General features: G+C 36.2%; 1 protein-coding gene across 2 annotated transcripts in view; it reads left to right on the top strand.

Moving 5' to 3' along the window:
- Positions 1–5,977, top strand: part of rab28 (RAB28, member RAS oncogene family) — a 125,476-nt gene extending 119,499 nt beyond the window's left edge. Inside the window, exon 7 of one of the 2 annotated variants that reach the window (XM_059988887.1) lies at positions 3,489–5,977. In XM_059988887.1, coding sequence (XP_059844870.1) covers positions 3,489–3,581 — 93 coding nt within the window. In that variant the 3' untranslated portion in view covers positions 3,582–5,977. Of the gene's footprint in view, positions 1–2,947; positions 3,465–3,488 lie in introns of those variants that run through there. The other variant, XM_059988888.1, reaches the window with a different exon arrangement.
- The last annotated feature ends 19,084 nt before the right edge of the window (positions 5,978–25,061 follow it).

The following is a 25,061-nucleotide window of genomic DNA, read 5'->3' as shown; positions in this document are numbered from 1 at the left end:
GTCAGAAGTAGGGCCAAAATAATATAGCCCTCAAGTGGGACCAAGCACCAAACAACTCGTGTCTTTATCAAGCCACCCAAATACAACTCTAAAATGATCATTAACAGGAAACAAATCATCAAAATCATCACAGATTTAAGATTCTTCTATTAATTTAATGATTGTCACATCTCTGCTTAAGATGGTGCCATGCTGCAGCCTCCATTGAGGTAACAGCTCAGTTTTAGATGCTTTGTAGTGTTAGGGATAAAGAAAGAGAGTTAGGGGCCAGGTTAGAGCATAGGAACAGGGATGCGGATGTAATTGAGGACAGGCTGGAAACTCAAGTCTCCACTCTGCGTTCAGAGGTCTGCGACGTGAATGTGGGACATCTCCACCAGGCAGGGATGTCAGATATAAAACTAGCAGGCAAGTATCGACGAGGGCTGGTAAATTCCCTCTCCCATAGCAAGCTGTTGGTAGGTTCCGGAGTTCGAGTCCTGTGCGGGCAAAAAGAACAAGGTCCAATTGCCCCTTGAGTTAGTGAATTGGCAAGACTGGATGCGAGGCCTAGTCTTTGAGGTCCTGCCATTGTCCCGTTCCAATGGTGATTGGCAGGTCTGTTGATGCTGAGGATCAAGGCCCAAGGGTCAAATCTGAAATCCAGAGGTTGAGGGCCATTGACCAGAGCTCTGGTTCTCTGAATCTCTGTCAGTCTGCTATGGCAGTCAGATGAGTGGGAAGAAAGAGTGGGGACTTATTTTGCTGTTATTGTTTTTTTGCTTGCTTTGTTCTGTTATGTTGTATTCTGCGTTGTTCTGCCAAGAATTGTGAGCATGCTGTGTTGGCGCCAGAACGTGTGACAACACTTGTGGGCTGCCTCTAGCACATCTTTGGGTGTGTTGGTTGTGAACAAAAAACACATTTCACTGTCTGTCGGGATGTACACAAGATAAATAAGCTTTAATCTTGAGTAACAGGGTATTTTAAAATACAGAGAGGTAGCCTAATAGTGTAGTAGTTGGCACAATGCTTTACAGTACCAGTGACATCAGTTTAATTCCTGCTGCTGTCTGTAAGAAGTCTGTACATTCTTCCCTCTGACCACAGGGGTTTTCTCCGGGCACTCAGATTTCCTCCCACAGTCCAAAGATGTAACGATTGGTAGGTTAATTTATCATTGTAAGTGGTCCCGTGATTAGGCTAGGGTTAAATCAGTGGTTGCTGGATGGCACGGCATGAAGGGCCCAAAGAGCCCGTTCCGTGCTGTATCTGGATAAATAAATATTTAAATAAATAAATAAATAAATAAATAAATAAATAAATAGATAGATAAATGGATAAAGAAAGATATGTAATTACTTTTAAAAATAAATTCTATTCCTATATAGGTCTCCAATTGCTCTGCTGATTTTTTTTTGGAAAAGAGAAAAAATATATCACCTAGGAAGCCAGATTGAAAACACCACAAATGCAGAACTTCAATCGAGAAGACTGTTCCATTCTGTTCTTAAGTCTGGAGGCTGAGGAACTTACATTTCATAGATTTTTCTTGTTACCTTCCTCTTTTTCCATCCTGAAGATATTATTCATTATCAAACCGTTTTATTGGTGCCAAGGAGATCTCTGCAGTAAATACAATCATTATAAAGGAAAGGGAAATTGAGGTGTGTACTATAGGCAACCATAATGTGATCAAACCTCCAGTAATGCCAGCCTTAGTGGTTTCATTTTCCAGCCTGATCTACAGAACACTTATGGTATCAGCCTTTTTAAATGAGCCCATTTGAAGGCAGAGAGCAAAAGAGCAAAAGCAACTTGTGTAGCATTTCTACAAAATTTACTTGAGAATTTTCTGTTCATCACAAACTAAACCTCTGTTTGATGCCTATTGCAAGAACATCTATAGATAAACATAACATGTCTGTTTGAAATTTAGTTTTATAAATGTGATAAATAATTGCCAGTTTTTTGAAGTATGGATATTATAAGATTAGTTTAAAGTATAGTGCACGGTTTTTTTGGAAAAAATCAATTTTATTTTGAGTACAGATGCTCCTCAAGAAGTAGTACTATTTTAGGTATTTTAAAGTGTCTTCCATTTGTAAAGTATATTTTCCAGTTTAACTGTGCTGTCTATTTATTAATGGGTTTTCACTTTAAATTCTTGATCAAAAGCTTTTCAAGCAGTGAAGGATTTTAAACAGAGCCTTTTCTACTTTATTAAACTGACTAATCAGAAAAATGATTCCTGTTAATCATGTCAATGAATGAGTAATGATTTGATTTAATTCTGTAGGAAATCTTGCAACTTGTCTGCTAACTTGTGGAGTGTCTGCTTTCTTCCAAGTAGAGTGGCCAATTATAGCATTACATATTAGAACTAATATTCTTCTATTAAAGAGTGATCATGTGCAATGGGTTGTCTCTGCTGTTTTCATCCCTGGAGTTAATATAGTAATTTATTGAAGAATTACATGCAATGATAGCACATTTTTTTATATTTTATGTTATCAGTAAATATTTTTAATGTTTTTTTCATGTCACAGCTGTATTTAAAATTTCCTTTAACGTTTAAAATTTTGCAAAGTATTGCAATTCAAATTTATTTTCATAGATCGCATCTAAATTGGCTATAAATTATCTGAAAGAACCTGTGTTCTCTAATTTAACTTGTCTCCTGTCTTGTATGTTGTGTTCATTTTTCAAAGTCCAGCCTGAATATATTGTTTGATTATGGACATTGGCACTAATTAATTTAAAATACTACGTTTATTGTTGGCGTTAAAATATTATCAAACACAATCTCAGTGCTTTAGTACTTTATTGTGCTACTTGAAACTCTTTCTTTATTGTTGCTTATACAAATTGTGAAACATTTCAACTTCATCTTTATTATTTCCTCTCATTCTTTTCTTTTTGTCAACTTCATTACTCTTTTGCTTTCCTGGCATGATCTTATTGGCAGCATATTGTCAGGGCCGAGTTGGTAAATTACCTACATGATGCGAATCTATCCCAGGGTTCTGCACCCTGCCGAAGTAGAGTGTGTGTCTTACAATAATTTCAGGTACTGTGGCAGTAGTTTAGAAAATATATTAAATACAATGGAATATAACATAGTACTGTCAACTATTACTTAATTCATTTATTTTAAGTATTAAATATAAATGTTGAATTTACCTTGTATTTATTTCCATCCTGTTAACAGCCTGAGTATGGTATCTTCAGTGAAATTAAAAAAATATTCTACCATGTGGTTCCCATATTGTGATTTCTTCCAGTTCCTTGTTCATTGAATCTTACTGAAAAGTAGTAAGAGTCAATTTATTAAAGCAGTTGCAGCTATTTTATGAAACACTATGTTATTGCCTTATAGCAGTCAGTGATACAATGATAAATTATACGTTTTACTGACCTTCTTTAATAATCCCTTATCTAATAAACTAGCATTTTGTGCTGAATTTGTTGAATGATCTATAATATGGCTGCTTTCTCTTTTATGACAGCGCGTAGTGAAGGCAGATATTGTGAATTACAGCCAGGAGCCTGTGGTGAGAACTGTGAACCCTCCCAGAAGTTCAATGTGTGCAGTTCAGTGATCCTGTCACATACCCATATTAGTACATTTGGCAATCCTGCTTCGTTCACACAGGCCCATTCTTTCTCAGGAACTTCATTTTGACAGCAACCATCTCTGCAACACAGTTACTGTATGCTAAGAAACACAAGGCAGCCACTGTCGACTGCAGAGATCCACGAAGTTGGACCATGCATTTGAGTATGATTTTCTAAATCGAGTCACGAAAAGATATTTGTCACTTAGTTTAAAATGATGATGTAACTGCATCAAATGTGTATTTTGCAACTTAAAAAATCAACTTTGTACAACAGGGCATTAAATGTATTTCATCATTTACAGATACCTGTATTTTAAATGAAATCTCATTCAAAAGAACAGGGTAGAGTTTTGTAGCCCTGAGGAAAAGTATTTTTTATTGCAACTTGATTTTATTTTAGCAAATGTGGACAGGGTCGTATACTGGTAGGAAGATCAGAGTCTTGCAAGATAAGAAAGTGGGAAGCCTGTAAAAACTAATTTGGCGCTCTGAAGTGTGGCCCTTTTGTACCTTTACTTTGTGCAGCATCCAGCTTGAATTCTTTTTGTTTCTGATGCTTTGCTTGACATATTATTAAATGCATTTATGATTTTGAGTATGATAGTTTCTTGATTATGTTACATCAGACAAAATATGTGTTCTCAAAGCTTGAAATATGGTATTTGTATCACATGATATTTTTCAAACCTTGGTAAGGGTCTCCGTACCATTTTGTTTCCAGGCTTTCTGCTTATTAGTTTTTCCCTCTGATTCTTGGAAAACGGTGACGTTGCTATTTGCATCTTCGTGAAATTTGTAAATCCTCTCCATATTAAATGTTAAAATCTTCACCTCTATTTTTCTGAATGAGGCACCTTTTGCCTAGTAATGCATGCTACAGTTATTTGTCATATTTATTTGTCAATTACACATTTTATTTTTGCCAGTAATAAATGTTGTTTATTTTAAAATGTAAAACTTGAAATTATTTACCCAAGTTCTCTATATTTTAGGTAACCCTGCTGGCAAATTTGACCACCTTTGTTTGTTTGATATGTATTATTTATAGGATCCCAGGCTTTTAGTTTATTCTGTGAAATCAAGTGGGAGAAATTAGGACCCCAATCTGACTTGCTTCATGCAGGATATCCCATTCTAAATTCTCCAACCATATTAAGGCAGGACATTCTATAAACATTCTTACCAAGGTGCTACAAGGAGCATGAAAATATTGTTTAAATTTTGAATTGATTAGCATAGCCTCTTTAAGTTTAGCTCTTCAAAAATTTGATTAGAATCTTTCTTCATGCTTACTCTTCACCAATTTTTTAATTTAAAGAGTAGGATGCCCCTGCATGATCTGAGAATTCCACATTTCTTTGTATCCTCTCACCAACCTATCTACTCAATTTCATCATATCTCATTATTTGTACATGTACAACCCTCGGCCATGCACGTGTTCTACTAGCGTACTACAGAAATAAAATACTACAAATTGATGATTGGGAAAATGAGGTGCAATTCTCACAAAAACAGATTCTGCACCAATTTCAGGAAAACAGAATGCTGGTTTTCATCCACTGAAATTTTGGACTTTCAGGCTTTTGTGAGTAATATGTTTCTTTAATAACATTTCACCAGTAGTACTGAACATTTTCTGTAATCCAATGGATAAACATTGTTTGCATTCATCAAATGCTCCATTTTCTATTTATATGTCGAAATCTAATTGAATCTTCCTAACCTTATTTTATCTTCACTCTAGTTTGTATAGTTTTTGTTTCATTTCATTATTAATAACAAACCATTGACTTGTAGCTGCTTTAAATTTGTGTGTGTGTGTGTATATGTCTGTATATATAATATAATACACACACATATATAAATAATATATATATTACATACACACACATATAGTTCCCTTCCTACATCTCTTCTTTACTTAAATCATACTCAATGCACTGCCTATGGGACTTAGGCTTATGCATGTTGATAATGACGTGTTTGTTTAAGACACCCCTGCACTTTGACATTTTCCATATATCTTTGTACCAATGATCAAATTCAATGCAGTGCAGCAGCACTAATTTAACCAAACCTTTGTCCATATTTCTCAAAAACAAATACATATTTGGATACCAAATATCTCACTCTTGCTGAATACACAGACCCCCTTTCTTAAGTATATTTTGTTTTAGCTCTTTAATTTTTAGAACACTCTGAAGTACATTCCATTTGATACTTGAATGAGTGCAGCAAAGAAAAGAGTACTGACATTTGCATTTGGTCCTAATTTGTAGCCTTGAATTTTGTGGAAGCAGTCAAATCTTTGTGGATTGTTAGTAACAGTTTGAATAATTTCCATTTGAAGTTCAGCAAAACACTAATGTCATACAAAGCCAAACAATGTTGGCAAATTTTATAAATACCATGTATATTTTAGTTTTGTGACAGTAATGAAAAATTTTTCTATGAATTTTAAAATAATCCTCACTAACACTTCATGATAGTAATTGTTAAGCAAATTAAGTTGCAATAATCAGTATAAAATAGATTAACTGCATTCAATAAAATATTTGCAGTTTTCATAATTAATGGTTCATGTTGCTATCTGGATGCATTATGTTTGCATTATGAATAAAAGTTTGTTTCAAAATATTTTAAATATTTGAACATGAATTTTGTCATAAGGATATTTAGTTACATTGCAGATTTATTTTACTGCTTTATTTCTTGCGGAAAAACATGCACTACCCCATTAAAAGGATATAGAATATGAACTGTATTGCTGGGCGCAGTACTGTAACTGGAATATAATTGCTGTAAATTATATGTAGGGCTTATTTGTATGTGAATATATTGAAAAATGCTTTCTGCTGTTAAAATGTATATCTGCATATAAACATAGAATCATTGAGATTTGTGTAAGTTAGCTGGGGTTGATTTATTGAATATACGTCACTAGTCTAGTTATCAAAAATACTTTAATTATTTTACTTAATTTTATGTTGGTACTTCTAAGTGTTCATGTACATAATGTGCAATTAAGCAAATTGTATTTTTAAAAGTGAACTTAACCAATGTAGTAATTTAATGCAAAGTTGCTGAAATAATTGTATAAGTCTAAATTCTGTTTTGTTCTTCCAAATTTCAATTTTGGCTCTACATTTACAATATCGCTTGTATTGTCTAAGACAGAAATCTGTATTTAAAGGGCCTTTATCACTTATAAAAAGCTTAGTGTAAAAATAATACTAAAATATAGACTTGTGTTTCATGTTTCCAGACATTCCTCTATATCCTCAAGCAGGCATTCTGTAGCGGGATATATTCCACATTTTCCTACAGTTCATTATTGAGGTGAGAGGACTCAGCAGAATAAGACGAACAAAAATGTCCCTGTTGTTCCTGTTGCTATGGGTCTTTGTCTTCTCTAGGTGAAGGAGTACCTTTCTTTCTGACCTTTCTCTCACTTTCTTGGGAAACGGTGCTCAAAATCCTTGGAAAACATAAAAGGGAATAAAGTCCTGAAATGTTGGCTCTCCATATTTTTTTTTATTTCTTTGAGCTTGAAGATTGAATATATCTTTAGGGTCCCAAAAGTCCAACTTGTGAGTCTGATGGTGGAATTGTAGAGGTTTTACTGCATGTTTTATCTTACGTATTTTCTTGCAGAATGCAGTGTTAGTTCTCACTCAAAATTTCACTGTATAAAGATACAAAACCAGGGAAGTCCCAGGTTTGGCTACTGGCCATTGTTGGATTACAGATGTTAAACTTGGATTTCAATGGTATCAAGTTGGATTTACAGGAACCCCTTTAGTCAAAAATTTACCTGTTATCCTATTGTACTCGCCACAGAACAGCGCAACAAAATGCCAACCAAAATTTCTAAAGACAGATGAACCTGTCATCCCTCCGTGGGAGTGAAATTACCCTTTACTCAGAAAATGAATATCTGGCATCTCTGTTGGTGTGTTCTGGAGCAGAAACTTAAATTCTTAAATCATGGAAGACTGTTTTAAATTTATGACTACAGTTTGCACCAATGGCAAGAGAAGAGAAATTTGGAGATAAATATTTAAACAATTTCATTTTGAAAAAACATCGCATGAACTATTTTGTAAAATATTTGCTCTCAAATGTAATAAATTAGTTCAATAAATAATTTACACCAAACATTGCAAATGCCAGACTATTATTCATTGTAGGGATATTTTAATAAATTTATCTGAGTTTGTTATACTTATCAACATCAAAGTAAGTAAACCTACTCTGTTCCACTGTGTAATTCTCAAATATTCAATATCAATACGTATGTAAAGCAGTTCACAATTATGTAGAAATTTTCAGTAGTGAATTCTAAGCACATTTTAGTTGGAAGTCACTTTGTCTTTCTAGTAGATGTCACTTGCTTTATGAAATAAACAGTTCATGTAACAATTTTTTTTAAAAATAACATACTGTACGTCTGAATGTAGCTTCAGCCATTTCAACATTTTTCAGAACTATTTCTGAATATTTTGCACTGGAATAAATTCATTACATATTTCTGGTATATTGGACTTGTCACGTGAGGCAAGTGAGGGTTTAGATAACTTTGACTTGGTACTTTTCTTTTTAACAAATGGAGAAACCAAACCAACTTAAAGATCCCTTGGTGGTGTTAATGGAAAGATGTGTACTTTAGTCACACATACAATGCACCCAAAAGCAACAGGGGTGTAGTATAAGATTTCTCCATTGGCTCTGGTAAGGCATTGCATAAATCTGAGCACTAAAAGAATTAAAGTATTTTAAGCCATCACCTTTTCTTCAGCGAAGGTAAGCACACCAAACACTAATTAACTGTTTGCAAATGAGTTTCCATTCCATGGAATAATGTAGTTCAGCCCATTATTGGAGTCGATCATCACAGTAGCTTTTACTTTGGTTAGTTATTTAGCACATTAGTGATGTGGTAGTTATTAAGATTAGAGGGTGGCACATGGCATTGTGGTTAGTGTAACACTTTACAGAACCTCGCTCTCTATAAAGAGTTTGTACGTTCTCCCTGTGACCATGTGGGTTTCTGCTGGGTACTTCAGTTTCTTCCCACACACCAGATGTATGAGTTAGGTTAGTTGGTCACATGGCTGTCTCATTGGGCTAGAAGGGTCTGTTACTGTGTTATGTATCTAATAAAGAAAAACAATGTACTTTTGAGTGCCATGTTAGCAGTTAGCACAAGCGCTATTACAGCTCAGCATTCAATTCTACCACCATTCTGTAAGGAGTCTCTGTACATTGTCCCCGTGGAATGCATAGGTTTTCCCAGATGCTTCGGTTTCCTCCAAAGACATTTTAGGTGGATTAGTTATTCACTGTAAATTGTCCTTTCATTTGGTTAGGATTAATCTTGGTTGTGGGGTTGAAATTATGAATTTAATTATGAGTCAGCTTTCTGAGTGGATCCTATCTGAAATGAGCCTAGATTGGTCTCACTCCAGCACCTAATAAGACTTTACCAGTTCCATGTGCCAGATGAACATGGAAGTCTGATGCTGGTGTTTGAATATTGAAGCTTGGAAATCTGTACCACTGAGGCAAAATCTGGCACCTGAATCAAAAATATATGACCTGCTGAAATTTCCGAAAGCGTCAGAACGTGCTGGTGGTTATGAAAGTAACACTGGTTGTCATTCAAGCATGTACATGTTTACATCCAATATCTGCCATGAATTAATTTGTTTGACTTAATTAATTGAAATAAGCATTTGTAAAGTGTATTTTAAAATATTATATTCATTGCCAAAAAAAGTTAAAATTAAACTGATCTGCTAATCTTGAATCCAAAAGTATTGAAAACAATCTTTGGAAACTTCAGTTTTAAAGAGTATGTGTGTGCCCACGTAGTGTCTGTGTCGGTGTACAGAAATTATACTTTTTATATATAATTGAAGCCATGTTTTAAGTCTCTTTTTTTTTGCCTAATTATTGGGTTTCTAACATTTCAGAAGGGAAAGGTTCAAACAGGTTCTAAGCCACACTGATGTGGCTGGAGGTTCTCGAATATAAACAGCAGTCATTATTGAGCTGGATAACTCAAATACAACATGGCAATCTCCAATGCTTTACTGCATGAACTCCTTGAGTTTACTGCCAAGAAACTAAAGAACCATCTGACTGATCGTTTAGTTAAAAATGGGATAAATTGTCTTTGCAACCATTACTAGTTTGAATCATATCAAACATGAAGTTGAAAAGGCATTTCCTATCATGAATCCACCAGAGGCGCAAACCCATCATCCCCTGGGATCGACGGTTGCCTACTATTTATCATAAATCATTCTTGTGATTGGATGGGTATGCACAACAAGATATAATTGAACCTTGGGACCCTGACCCTCCAAACTTTTATTCTCCTTCCTGATATTAGCCAATTTTCTGACCCTTCCAGAACTCCTCCACCCTCTCTTCTAATGTTCTCCCATTTCCCCACATTGCACCAAATGCTCTGATCCAAACCCCTCCTCCCTATCAAATGCTATGCAGCTTGATTCCTCACCCAGTGAGTGTCATCCTCTTAGCCTCAGCTCCCAACAACTGTCATACTGTTCCCATCACAAAAGAAGATGGGTGAGTCCTTGTGTGTTGCTGATTTATTAAGGTAAGTTTCTAGTCCAAGCACCATTAAACTCTCACATACCACAGCCAACCTCGCAAACCTAGATTCAGTAGAGGAAGACCAAATGCCACATGATTGTACACAAAAATATGTGATGCCCAGTAATCTCCTAAAAACTCCAATCATATGCAGGTATTAGTATCTTACTTTCTGTGAATGTGCTCTCTGAGATACAGGATATCTCAAACTTAGGCAGTCACAAAGATAAGCTGATGAGTTTGAAAAGGAATGAACTGTAAATAGGTAAAATAAATAGACAGTAAAACTGCTTATTTCAATTAATCAGATCAAACAAATTCATTCGCAGCAGGTAGTGGTTGTAAACATGCGCATGCTTGAATAAGAACTAGTGTTACTTTAATAACCACCAGTACGTTCTGCCACTTTTGGAAATTTCAGCTGGTCATATATTCTTGAGTCAGGTGCCAGATTTTGCCTCAGTGGTGCAGATTTCCAAGCTTCAATATTCAAACACCAGCGTCAGACGTCCACGTTCATCTGGCACATGGAACTGTAAAGTCTAATCAGGTGCTGGAGTGAGACCAATCCAGGCTCATTTCAGATAAGGTATACCCAGAAAGCTGACTCATAATTAAATTCATAATTTCAAATTACCCCATTAAAGACTTATCCTTTCAAGCCTGAACTACATGTGAACAACCTGAAGCAAAAGAGAAGCTAATGTGTATCAAAAAACCTGTTACTGTAAAAAGCAGAGCTAAGTTAATAAATAGTATATCTTGGAAGTAGCCATGCCTGTCACATTTGTAACATGTAGTGCTGTCACTAACAATTCTGAACAAGGAATACTAAAGATGAAAACCTAGTACTACGGATTTATGAATGATCTATTGAATGAAACTTTTAATGACAGCAGCCTTTGCCATCAACAGTCTGAACAAGAAAAGGGCGAGAATGCTATTTAAATCATGAACAATTTGAAACAGTGGACATGACCACACGTGATTTAACTGGCACGGGTAGTAAGCAGGGAAATTACATGCTCTTGAAACGTAGGTTAGTAAATTACAGATGTAATTGAGGCAGGTTGCATCAGATTTCAACAGACAATTACTTTTAGTAATAGCAGGCTCAGGTATCGCAGGTCTTAGGAAGGGAAATATCTGGCTGGATATGGCAATCATACAGCTTAATAACAGGCCCTTCGGCCCGTCATATGTACGCAACCATCAAGCATCTATACCAATTCTATTTTTCAGTACCTGATATGTAACCTTCAATGCCTTGCTAATTAAAGTGTTTGTCTAGCTTTTTCTTAAATGTTATGACAGTGTGTAAAAGATCTCTTTTAAGGTTATCACTCTACCTTAAACCTAGATTTGAACACCCCTGATGTGGGAAAAAGTTTTGTAATACTTGCCCTTTTTACACCCCATCATAGTTTTGTATATCCTCTTATGTTCCCTCTCCAAACTCATACTTTTCCATGCTAAAGGAAATAAACACACCAAATTCAGTCTCTCATCATAACTGAAATGTTCTATCGCAAGCAGTATCCTGGTGAATCTTCTCTGCCCTCATGTTGTTTCTATAGTGTGACAGCCTGAATGGCACACAGGATTTCTCCTATGGTCTCACCAGTTGTACCATAACCTCCCATATCACATACTCTATGCTCTGCTTCATTAAGACAAGTTTGATAAGGAGGTGGCCTTCTTCACCACCTTATTCATCTGTGCTGTCCCAATCAGATCTTCACAGTTGTACCCAGGGGACCCTTTGTTCCTCGGTACTTAGACCATAAGATATAGGAGCAGAGTTAGGCCATTCAACCCATTGAGTTTCTTCCTTCATTCGATCATGGCTGATTCAATCTCCCTCTCAACTCCATTCTCCTGCCTTCTCCCCATAAGGGCCTTTACACTTCTTAGTGCCCTTCCATTTATTTTGCACGTTTTATTCTTATTAGGCCTCCCAAAAGACAAACTCCTCATATTTATCAGGATTAAATTAAAACAGCAGGTGCTTTGTTGCAGCCAGATTGAGTGCGTTCCCTGAAATAAACTAATGTGTTACTTTCCTCAGAGCACCCTTCCCCGTATCCACCTCCTATTATCTTACACTATATTGTATAATCATTGTTGTATGTTTTGTCTATTTGCAATTATGCATAGTGTTGCTGAATGCATGCAAGTTCATGAAGGGGTAAAGAACCTTCAAACAAATAGGAATTCTTTGTGAAATTTTGTTTCAAGCTGAAACACTTGCTTTTGTTTATCTTAAAATTAATTTTATTGAATTGAGATAGAAGCTGCATTATTTCTTTTAGAGCAATTTATTGAACAAAAGTCCAGTGCTGTCCAAGAGAAACAGCAGTAGAAAAGCAAGGTTTACGTGGGATTTGTGTGAAACCTAAGCATTGCAGGTGTGGTCACTCCTTTGGACAGTTCCCAGAGATTATGAAACCTCCCAAGGGAACATTAAATGAGCCATTCATGATCAAAGAACTTGGTATTGTTTGGGTATACATTTATCTCAAGGTCAGTGTACAGACGAAACTGAAGTCTCTCATACATGCTCTTGGAATTATTATTTAATTAACTAACTTCTTTCTCATGCTTATTGCAAGATATTCATCCTATAATAAAACAATGTAAACAATTACAGTATTGTGTGTTGATAAATGGTAACGACAAAAATCATTGTCATCATTGAGTGGCAGAATATTAGTGAACATTTTACTTTTAGGTATTTATCCTGTAAAATGTCTAAAACATTTTATGACTTTGTGATTTGAAGTTTTAATGATTTCCCATGCATTTACAAAGTTTCTCATGCATCAAAATTTGATTTTGATGATCATTACAGAATACATTTCAGCATCAACGTTTTTATTACCTAGGCAAACATTGCAATATTTCAAACCATGTCTAAAATATTAAACTGTGTTATAATTTAATGAAACCTTTATGAAAAACATTTCTGTTGTTAATGTTAACTTTATTTATTTTATTTAATTGTTCAATATATCTAGAATTAGATATTTTTTCATGTACTGTATGAAGGAAAATATTTTAACAGATTATATCCTCCAAAAGAAAGACATCTTGACTGCTGAAGGCAATGGGAATAATTCAGTGAAGTCCTGGCTGTAACTGAAGCCTCTTTATTCTCTGTGCATCGCTTTGGCTGTAGGTCATCATGCTGCAGATCGGCAAGTGTGTTGTGAGAGTGCTGACTCCATCGATAGACTAGAGGTAATGGGGTTACATAAACTGCATGTCTATCTGACTAGTCACAAGAACCCAGTAAGCTGATCAGTTAGTCCAAGGAATTAACAAACTGCCCTCACTACATGGGTTTCATTTAATGCTTGGGACTCAATCCCAGCACAGCAGAGTTCCTCACACTGAAGGATTATTATATTTTGCTTCCTTTTCCAAGTAAATGGCTATCTTAAGTCTATTTTTCACAGTATGCATACATTTGTCAGCATTTTTTGCTAAAGAAGTTAATGTAAAGGATGTTCTAGTCCAAACTCTTGCTTTGGAGAAAAAAAAATACTGTTTTATATTTAAAATACATGCTGCAGAATTAAAACTTCAGAGGTGAACAAAAGTTCACCTGAATTAACAGACAAGATTTTGCTGACACAGTAGGTACTGACCTCAATCAAACCCTCAGCATGTTGCTAACAATTTCATCCTGAAGCTTTATTCTTTCCTACCATGTATCTCACACTAAAAAGCAAGCAAAAATGTATTACCAACCATTTTCAACAGAGAGTTGGCTTGACACTGTACAAACTCAGAAAGCAGGGAAACAAATCAGAAATGCAATCCTCAAATATTATGCATACCGTATTAATTCTGAGGTGAAAGGTTCTTCAACTAATCTCAGACCTCCTTTTCTTACCTGAATGCACCATTTCTGCTATTTCGATGGATAATATCCCAAATGCTTCAGAACATTTTTATTTGAAAAGTTAAGTTGTAATGGTGCTGAGGATAATGAACAGTTTGACAATCTGGTATTTTAGTAGAAGTATAGCTAACAAATCTGCCTTTCATAACAATGTGTTTCATGAGACTGGTGTTTGAAAGGTGCAATATTTCTAATTTTGCTCATTAATTTAAAAAGTACATTTTGAAATGTTTATCAACTTTAAAATCACACTGATAGATTGTTGGAGTTCCTTTCTCAGAAGTGTCTTGAAACTTTAACTCTTTTCTCATAGATATGGCCTGATCCATTGAGTATATCCAGCATTTTCTGTCTTTGTATTTTATATTTCCATCATCTGTAGCTTTTAGATGTTTGCAATGCTGGGCACCTAGCAGGTTAGGCAGCATCATTAGAAAAGGGAATAGACCTAGAATATGGAGTCTTTCTCCACTCCCACAGATGCTGCTAAATCTCTGTAGTTTTCTGGCATTTCCTGGTCCAACCTCGGATCTTCAGTACGTGAAGTTTTTTGCTTCCCCTTGTTTGCTCTCTCCAAACATAGTGCCTCACACTTTTCCATATTTAATTCCATTTGCCACATTTTTAGCCACTTACCCACTTCAGTGATAACTTCCTAAACCCTAAAACATTCTTCAACACTATACTGCCAATTCCAGTATCATTAACATATGAATAAATTGATGTGCAAGAATTAAAACCAATTAATAAAAATAGAAGAGATAGGAAAACCCAAGAAAATAGAGAACGTGGAGAAGAGAGGAGAGTAGGATGATGTATAAGTATTTACTCCTGACCTGAAATTTTAATCTTCACAACCTGCTAATCATCATAAACATTTCTGAAACATGCTACCAATGGTAAAAAGAAATCCCAGGATAAAAAATTACATTTATTCATTTTTTTAAATTACTTATGGAGTTGAAGTTCATGAATTTGAAAAGAGAAGTGAAATAACAGAAGGTGGTAAGATCCAAAAAGGTCATAATTTACAGTTACCAAGATGTCCTGACTATGCTTATTTGCAACTAAATTCTTATTCGGTTGTGGGGACAGCAAAAGTGTCTTCAGAAATGTTTTCCCATTCCTCATGACAAGGACGATTCCCAGATTATTTCAGAAGTTGTAGTTATGCTACATTTTAAGGCCACCTGGATTGCTGTCAGCTAAATGTGGTTGGGAATTTGATTCAGTCTCTTGTGAATACCCCACATTCTGCCAAATTGGCAGAACTTGATCCAGTTGCCTAACAAAAGGGTATTTTCACTTCATCAGAGCAGCAACATTAAGTCCATCATTTTGTCTGGGCTAAGGAGAGATTCATGATTTCGTCATATCCAATGGAATAAAAGTGGGGGAAGCACTGGAATGATTTTTCTACTATTATTTTTGGATTCTTCTCATTCTACTTGTTGCTTCATTTTTGTGTCATAGAAAGAAACAATGTATGTTCAACACGTTTCACGTCTCAAGACAACTTGGAGTGCTTTGTAGCTAAACAAGTGCTTTGGAAGAGTAGTCATTATTAAAATGCAGTTATTGCTATTATAAATCATTTGTTTACTTTTCCTCATGATTGTGGTTATTTTATCCTCCAAAATTAAATTGATTAAATTGACTTCCTTTTAGAAAAATGCTGATTGAATATTGGTTGGATATGGAATGATAGGTTGTTGAGTTATGGTCACTCCTTTGGACAGTTCCCAGAGATTATGAAACCTCCCAGGGGAACAGTAAATGTACCATTCATGATTAAAGAACTTGGTATAGTTTAGGTTTACATTTATCTCAAGGTCAGTGTACAGACAAAACAGTGAGGTCTCTCATACATGCTCTTGAAATTATTATTTAATTAACTTACTCCTTTCTCATGCTTATTGCAAGATATTCCACCTGCTAATAAAATAATGTAATCAGTTACAGTATTGTGTATTAATAAATGGTAATGGAAAAAAATCTCATTGTCGTCATTGATAGAATATTAATAAACATTTAACTATTAGGTATTCATCCTTTAAAATGTACTTTTATGACATTGGGATTTGAAGTTTTAATGATTTCCCATGCATTTACAATGTTTCTCATGTGGCAAAAAATCAATTTTGATAACATTACAGAATGCATTTCAACATTGAATGTGGTTGGGTTGAGTTGTTCTCCAATCTTGGCAATTTACTTGCAAGCGTTTTGTCACCATGTGAGGAGAAATCATCACAATCACCAGTGCACTGATGTTGTCTCCTCACATGGTGATAAAACGTTTAAAAGTAAATTGCCAAGATTGGAGAACTCAATGCAACTATCAACCACATGAGCTACACATCTTCCAAATTATTTCCAACATTCAATGTTTTGATTGCATAGGCAAACATTCCAATATTTCAAAGCCATGTTTGATATATTACAACACTGTGCTATAATTTTGTGAAATGTTTATGAAATTCATTTCAATTGTTAATGTTAACTTTATTTAGGAAATTTAATTGTTAAGTATGTCTATAATTAGACATTTTTTATGTGCTGAATGAAGCAAATTATTTTATAACATAATATCCTCCAAAAAATAAAAACACCCTTATAGAATGTTGTTTTGTGGAATTTTTGGATTTTATTGTCTCAGTGGATTTTTATTGTGGCATGTTTATGGTTTCATGAAAAGCCTGTGCAAATCAGGGTCCATGAATAGTTCCGTTCTAAGAGTACTGCAATATCAGATAACAGATGCTTTCTCATCTCATTAACTGGCAGAGTTATTTCTATTGGCACTGTAAGGTTTTTATTCAGAGCAACTCCCAGTCATCTAGGTATTGGAAGGAATTATGATTGTCAGCTGTCATTACAGTGGCCAATAACATTTGTACTCTCAGTAAGTACAATATATGATTCAAATATCATGGCATGATGTTAAAGGTGTTAAATATTTTAGTCTTTTCATTGTGGAATCAAAAATATTCAGGCAAATGAGGTTCAAGATTTTCTGTTTGGAAAATAATTAACATACTGAAACTACTTTCTACAAATGAAGATTCATAAAGGTATTTCATTTATGGGATCGACATTCCAAACTCAGACTAAAGAACTTAAAGTAAAGTCTGCATATTTCAACTCTGGCTCTACTTACGCCACAGAAACCGGCATAAGCACCAGCCTGATGAGCCTATAAGGCTTGGGACAGACTTTAACTTTAACTCTATTCATTTGGTATTTATGCAAGTTGCAGTTTAATGTAAAACTTAAGTCTAAATTGGATAAGTTTTGACTATTATATTTGTTTTATTTTTCATGTGTAGGTAAAATAACCCAGCAAGTAACATAATTGAATTAGTGCAAGTGGTATCAATAACCTTGCCTACTGCTGTAGGTAACATTAGGGGCATTTTATCTTCTGTAAGTGATTTCATGTCTTGTAGCCATAATAATAATAATAATCAACAATGCGTGTCTAACTTGTTAAGCTTACTTATTCAGGCAATTCTATAGTTCACTCTGTCTAAACACGAGGTAAAAACAGCAATTGCTGGAAGTATTCTGCAGGTCAGGCAGCATCTGTGGAGCTTAATAAAGGAGTTATTGTCTCAGATAAATGAAATTTCATGAGAACATTGATCTGAAAAGTTAATTGTCTTTTAACTAAGTGTTTATCTGACCAATCTTAGATGAAACTAAGAAAACAATGATCAATGCCTTGATAAAAATGTAACATCATAGGCTGATGCAACCCTCAGGGTAGAGTCCAGTTATCAGCTGACAGATGGAAGAAACAGAACAGAAGGGAGAAAAGCCTCTGTATTGAGGACCAATTCATATTATTAGCTCTGAAGTTATCCAGTGATCAGATAACCAACAAAAGGCTGGTTTTATTTCCTGTGAGCTCTTCAGCATCTGTTGATAGATTGCTGCCATTTCTTTGTTTCAGATGTGGCAATATGTTCTTAAACAACTATAAAGCAAATACGTTATTTGTGGAAGTACAAAGCATTTAATTCATGATGGTACTATGAGTAACTTGATGGCAGATTTTAAACACTTACTAGCCAAAAAGTGTTTTTAATGCTTATGAATTGTTAATAATGCATCACAATTAGAATAGGTATGGAGAGAGAGCTTAACATGACCTTGATAACAGAAGATTGGTTGCGGATTTTGAAGTTGGTTAACTCTTCTTTGATCTGTGCCAGTCACTCTTTAATTCAATTTAAAATTGTACATCGTTACTATTTGACAAAGGAGAGACTATCTAAAATGTTTCCTAATGTTGATAGTCAGTGTGACAGATGTAAAACCGAGACAGCCACTTTGACACATATGTTTTGGTCGTGTTCTGTATTGAAACATTTTTGGAAGTCTACTTTCTCTACAATTTCTAAAGTTTAAAAAATTAATTTACAACCTAATAAACTGACAGTTTTACTTGGTATAATCCCTCAATATATTTATGGTATTTCTCCATCAGACCAACATGTAATTGCATTTGTTATGTTATTGGCCAGAAGGGCTATTTTGGAAATGGAAAGATGCTTCTGCTCCTACTTTGATACAATGGTTCTCACAGGTGATGCTATGTCTTAGTTCGGAAAAATCAGAAGTCGAATTTTTGATCCTCAATTTGATTTTGAGAAAAGGTGGGGTTCATTTGCCCATTACAATCATCTGATTTGAGTTAATATGGTTTCCTTCCGATTTTTCTTTAAATGGATTTGAGTTGGCAGATTGATGTTTTTCCTTTTGTGGAAGCTTGAATGATGTATAGCTCCGGGGTTGTGCTCCCAATGTTTTTTTTCTTTTCTCTGTTTTTTTTTCCCCAATTAGTAGGGGTTATTTTTTCCATCTTTTTTTTTCAAAAAATATTCTTAACACTTTATTTTTAGTTCTTGTTACTGATAGCTTTGTTAATCAGTTATTTGCTAATTTAATTCTTCATTGTAGATAATGACATATTGACTTAATGTATCTTTTTTGTTGATCTTCAATAATAATTAATAAAAAAGATTTTTAAATGAAAACAATTTTAGGTAATGATTGGCTAATTTGTTGACACTTACCTGCAATGCCCTTCTGCAATTTTTTTAACCTCTTTATTGTAAAGGGCCAGCTGTGCAGTACTGCCACAGATAACTAAAGTGTATGGATTCACGACACTGCCAGGAGATGCAATGAGTTAGAGGAATGTCCACAGAGAGTGAAATTCCAGCCCGGAGTGACGGGACATCCAAGAGATGCAGAGAGTGCGCTCAGCGACTATTGACAGCAGCTTTGGACTTCAGAGCTACAACAGAAGGAACAAAGGCAGGTAAAGTTAGCACAGAACCAGAAAATTCACACATTATAGACACCCAGACATCAGTATACATAAGAAACACCACATCCAACGTCTTTGAGCTTTATACATATTGACTCTTGAAGCTAATCATGGGGAAAGGACCAGGGAAAGAAATGAGCAATTAGACAGAATCTATCATAGAATGAGAAGAAGCACAATTTTTTTTGAAGGAATAACCTCCTCCTTGACTGCAGACTCAAACTGATAAATATTGAGAAAGAGAGGTAATCTGACACAGACACAGCAGTTCATACGTGAAAAGCAAATTTTACATTTTTTCTAAGATAGTTGAGAGGTTCCTACAGTTGCCCTCAGAAACAAAACCAGGTTGAAATACATTTTACCCAGTGTAATGGATACCTGGCCCTTGCAAAAGAAAATAGACTAATTTTTGGAAAAGTAAAGGTCAAATGGCTAGTCTTCCTTCCTGATCCAGAGGACATAGGTGTAAGGTGTGAGAGAGAAGATTTAATAGGAATTTGAGCGGAATTTTTTTTACGCAGAGGGTGGTACATATATGACAGTAGAAAATGTTTAGAAGGATATGGACCAAATGGGACTAGCTTGGGTGGGCAATTAGTTGGCATGGATTGAAGGTACCTAGTGAAGTGGCTACTGACTGTGAATTCCAGTGATATGCTTCCTCCAGTATTGACATCTATTGCAACAGCCCTACACCATTAAATGTCTTATTACTTTTTTCCATGGAAACAGCAAATCTGACCTTCACAGTAATTGCAAAGACCATGAAACCACTATTAAAAGACAAGAAATGGCTCTTTATGTATTCTTTTACACAGGCTATAATAAAATGTACTTGCCAGAAGAGTTTTTCATAATTCCCTTGTGACATATAAATTATTTTTGTTCTGTCCATCACATTTGAAAATAAATGACAGAAGGCTGATGAGGTAAGAATGAAGATTCCATGGTGTAACTGAGAAGTGTCTATTTTGCTTTTGCTATTCTATGCCACATATACTAATCTGACAGTCTGACAAAAAGTGATTGTTTCAACGTGCTTTGTGCCACTGCTTCAGAAAGAGCTAAGGTGATCTCAGTTTAACATTTGAGCACTTCTGGCAATAACCTCCGTCTTTTACCAGTACCATTGAAATTAGTTTGGTATTGTGCGTGCAGGGATAACTCCATCTCTGAGACAGATTAAGACCTATATAGTTAAATATCCATCCACTTGAACAGCAGGTGATGAGCACAAGTCAATAGTTCCCATACTGGAAAACGACCTTTGTAACAGCTAAGGTTAGCTCATAACAAGATCCTGACCAATATAAATTAAATTCTTTCTCTCTCTTGAGGTTTTAGCAGTTGTTGACAGCACAGCCAGTTGCAGATTATGTTGGATAAAGGAAACTGTATCACTTTCTCATAGCTAGAGGGGAAATCCACCATTGTTTGTAAAGGAGATGGACTTCTTTGAAAAACAGATTAACAACTAAACATTCAATCAGTAATTTCGATTTATTAACTCTACATTACTGTACCTATAAGAATTATTGTTTCAAAAACTTACTGAAATTCCAAACTTGCCAAGTCTAAAGCAAACTTTAATGGTAATCTTATAATCTTATACATTTAAGCGGAACTTTTAAATGTATAGGTTCATGTGGACAGCCACATTAATGGGGAGTATTTTCCACCAAGGGTCAAGGAAATATTCCTTCCCCACCTGTGCAGTAAGGCCTCTCACCAACATATCTCTGTCCTGAGAAAGTAACCTATAGAAGGAAGGGTGACAGTAAAGGCCTAGGGAAAATCGGAGGGGCTTAATCACTGGAAATCCCACATGTGGATTCTATTTCACCAGGTAGGTTTAGGAATGTATTCAGTAATATGTCAGATCAATAGCTGAACAAAGGACATGGAAACCGAATTGCAGGCTGATTCAGCTCATATGTGGGGGTGTCTGCGGATGATTACATAATCCATTTGCATGAAAACAAAGCTGTGCTTGCTTGCAGGCACCAGGACTGTTGAGTGGCAAAGAAAGTTCATGCTGTTTCAGTACCAGGTAACAACTGATAAAAGAAAGTCTAACTTCCTATCCTTCACCATTACTGAGGTTCACATCTTCAACATTCTGGGTGCCACCAATGGTTAAAAACTCAAACAGTGACCATCCATATAAACACTAAGGCTTAAAGAGCAGTTTGAAAATGGAGTGGCTCACTTCCTGATACCATGAAGTGTTTTCAGCTGCTACAGGATGCAAGTCAGGAATGGAAGACTTTCCACTTGTATGGATAAGTGCAGCTTGGACAACAGTCATGAAGACCAATATCACTTGGGACAAAGTAGCCACGTGTTTAGCATCTAAATATTTAGCACCTTAATATTCACTCCTTCCCCTACTATTGAACCTGGACATTTCGCACTTACTTGGCTGGACTTTGCAGTAACACCATTTGCACAGCAAACTCTATTTTCAACAGTGGTAGTACAGATTCGAAGATACCACTTGTAGATCCCTGCCTGTCCCATCTTTTAGATGAGAAATATATCAAAGTTTGAAGTAAATTTATTAAAATACATATACATATATTACAATATACAACCCTGAGATTCATTTCCTTGTGGGCACACTTAATAAATTTATAGAATAATAACCATAACAGACTCACTGAAAGACCGCACCATCTTAGGAGTTCAACAACCGTGCAAAAAGAAACAAACTGTGCAAATATAAAAAAGGAAGAAGAAATAATAATAATAAATAAATAAACATGAAATATTGAGAGCCTGGGATGAAGAGTCCTTGAAAGTGAATCCATAGATTGTAGGACCAATTCAATTATAGACCAAGTGAAGTAGAGTGAAGGTATATTCTTTGGTTCAAGAGCCTGATGGTTGAGGGATAGTAACTGTTCATGAACCTGATGGTGCAAGTCCTGAAGCACCTGTACCTTTTTCCCGATGGGAGTAGCAAGAAGAGATCCCTGGTGATGGATGCTGCTTTCCTGCAACAGTGCTCCACGTCGATGTGCTCAATGGTTTGTCAGGCTTTACCCGTAATGGACTGTACCAGATCCACTACTTTTTGTAGGATTTTCCATTCAAGGACATTGGTGTTTGCAAACCAGGCTGTGATGCAGCCAGACAATATACTCCCCTCTATATAAACACAAAAGTTTGTCAGGGTTTTAGATGTTATGCCGAATCTTCACAAACTCCTAAGGAAGTAGATGCACCATTGTACTTCCTTTGTAATTGTATTTGTATGCTGGACCCAAGGCAGAACCTCCTCCAAAGTTATAACACCAAGGAATTTTGCTGACTCTCTACATCTCTGATCCTCTGATGAGGATTGGCTCATGGACCTCTGGTTTCCTCCTCATGAAATCAATAATCAGCTCCTTGGTCTTGCTGATATTGAGTAAGAGGTTTTTGTTGTGGCACCACTCAGCCAGATTTTCAACCTGTCTCCTTTATGCTGATCTGTCACCACCTTTGATTCAGCTAACAATAATAGTGTCACCAGCAAACATGAATATAGCATTGGAGATGTGCTTAGCTACACAGTCATATATGTAAAGCAAATAGCGCAGGGGGCAAAGCACACAGCCTTGTGGTGGCCTGTACTAATGGAGATTGTGGAGGAGATGTTGTTTCCAATCTGGACTGTGAGGAAATCGAGGATCCAGTTGCACAAGGAGGTATTGAGGCCAAGGTCTAGGAGCTTATTGATTAGTTTTAAGGAGATGGTAATATTGAATGCTGAGCTGTAGTTGATAAAGAGCATGCTAATGTATGCATTGTAACGAATTCCCGTAACTGGATCACTTACCAGCAAAGATAGGGAGGTCCATTGAAGTCTGATGGTACTATTTTTTAAAGGATATATTGATAAAGGGGCACAAAAATAAGATTAATGCAAACATACAGATAATATACGTCGTCAATACTAAATCTAAAGCGCGGGTATAATAATAACCAATAAGAAATAACTCTATCATCTAGGGGTTACAGTATTGTCTGATGGAAAGATAAGTCACTATCAGTTCATTCAAGCTGCAGCATTGTTGGGTTTAAAAGTGAAGCGGTTTAAACTTGCCCCGATGCACCATCAATAACTCACACTGAGACGTAAGGCGAGATATCGGCTTTTATTGACTGGAAGAAGGAACCAGGAGTGAGTGTCCATCATACTATGTCCTGGAGACTGAGGCCGAGCGTCAGGCCTCAGATCGCCTTTATACAGGGGCCTGTGGGAGGAGCCACAGGAGCAGTCAGCAGGGGGCGTGTCCAGACAGGTACATAGTTCACCACACCCCAGGTCTTTTAAGATGACAATCCATTGAGTCAGGGGAGCAGGCTTCCCCGTTGTTAGCTAAAAGCTGTTTTCCGTGGTTCCAACCACCGATTCCAGCCACGGAATCGAACGCACGTGACTTCCTTCAGATGACTTCCTGCTGTTACGTGGTCGCTTAACGTTTCTTCTGGTGCGTCTGAAGGGGTTGTTCCCCAGACCCTCTTTTATACTTCCTCACGGGGTCTCAGATATCAATTAGGTTGGGATGATGCAATCCCTCAACCAGCCCACTCTGGTCATCCCCTGAGGGCTTCAATGAATAGTACAGTACTCAATACACAACTTGGTCTTCCGGAGACAATGGCCATGTCCTGTAGCTTTACATCACCGGGGAAATGAACCTGCCTGCACGTCTCTTTTCCCAACCCAACAAGTGATCTTGCGATTCTCACAAAGGAGGGGGCTACGGACGTAACAGCATCTTTGCTGTCCAGATGTTCAAGGGTTAAGTAGAGAGCCAATGAGATGGATTTGCTTTGGACCTGTTGTTCTAGTTAAGCAAATTGAAATAGATCTAGGTTGCTTCTCAGGTAGGAGTTGATATATTTCATCATCAGCCACTCAAAACACTTCATCTCTGTGGATGTAAATGCTACTAGATGATAGTCATTGAGGCAGTTCATTGTGTTCTTCTCAATTTGTGATGGTTCCTACATGTTTTGACAGTCAAAGTGAGCAGAGAAGGCATTGAGTTCATCTGGAGGTGAATTCCTTCTGCCTCCTATGTTGTTTGATTTAACTTTATAAGAGGTATTCAAGCCCTGCTACAACTCGCGAGCATCGTTTGTTGATTTAAGTTTAGTTCTGAATTGCTACTTTATCCATGAGATAGCTTGCCAGTGCTCATACCTGCACCTGTTGGTCACCAAACCTGAATGCTTCTGATCTGGCTCTCAGCGGATTGTGAATCTCATGGTTCATCTAGGGCTTCTGATTGGGAATGATGTTGTGGGACGCACTGTCTATAATGGTTGTAGTAAAGTCCATGACAACCATTGTGTATTCATTCAGATCCACAGATGATTTCCTTGAACACGGCCCAGTCCACCAACTCAAAGCAATTCAGTAGCCGCTCCTCTGCCTCCTAAAGACCACCTCTTTGTTGTCCTAATCTCTGGAGCTTTGCTCTTTAGCCTCTGCATGTATTTAGGTCGAAGAAGGACAGCCAAGTGATCTGATTTACCGAAATGTGGTCTGAGCATGAAACGGTGGGTATTCCTTCTTAGTATAACTGGCTTCTG

This window comes from Hypanus sabinus, chromosome 14, assembly GCF_030144855.1.
Source record: "Hypanus sabinus isolate sHypSab1 chromosome 14, sHypSab1.hap1, whole genome shotgun sequence".
NCBI lineage: Eukaryota > Metazoa > Chordata > Chondrichthyes > Myliobatiformes > Dasyatidae > Hypanus > Hypanus sabinus.
This window is presented reverse-complemented; position numbering and strand designations above follow the sequence as displayed.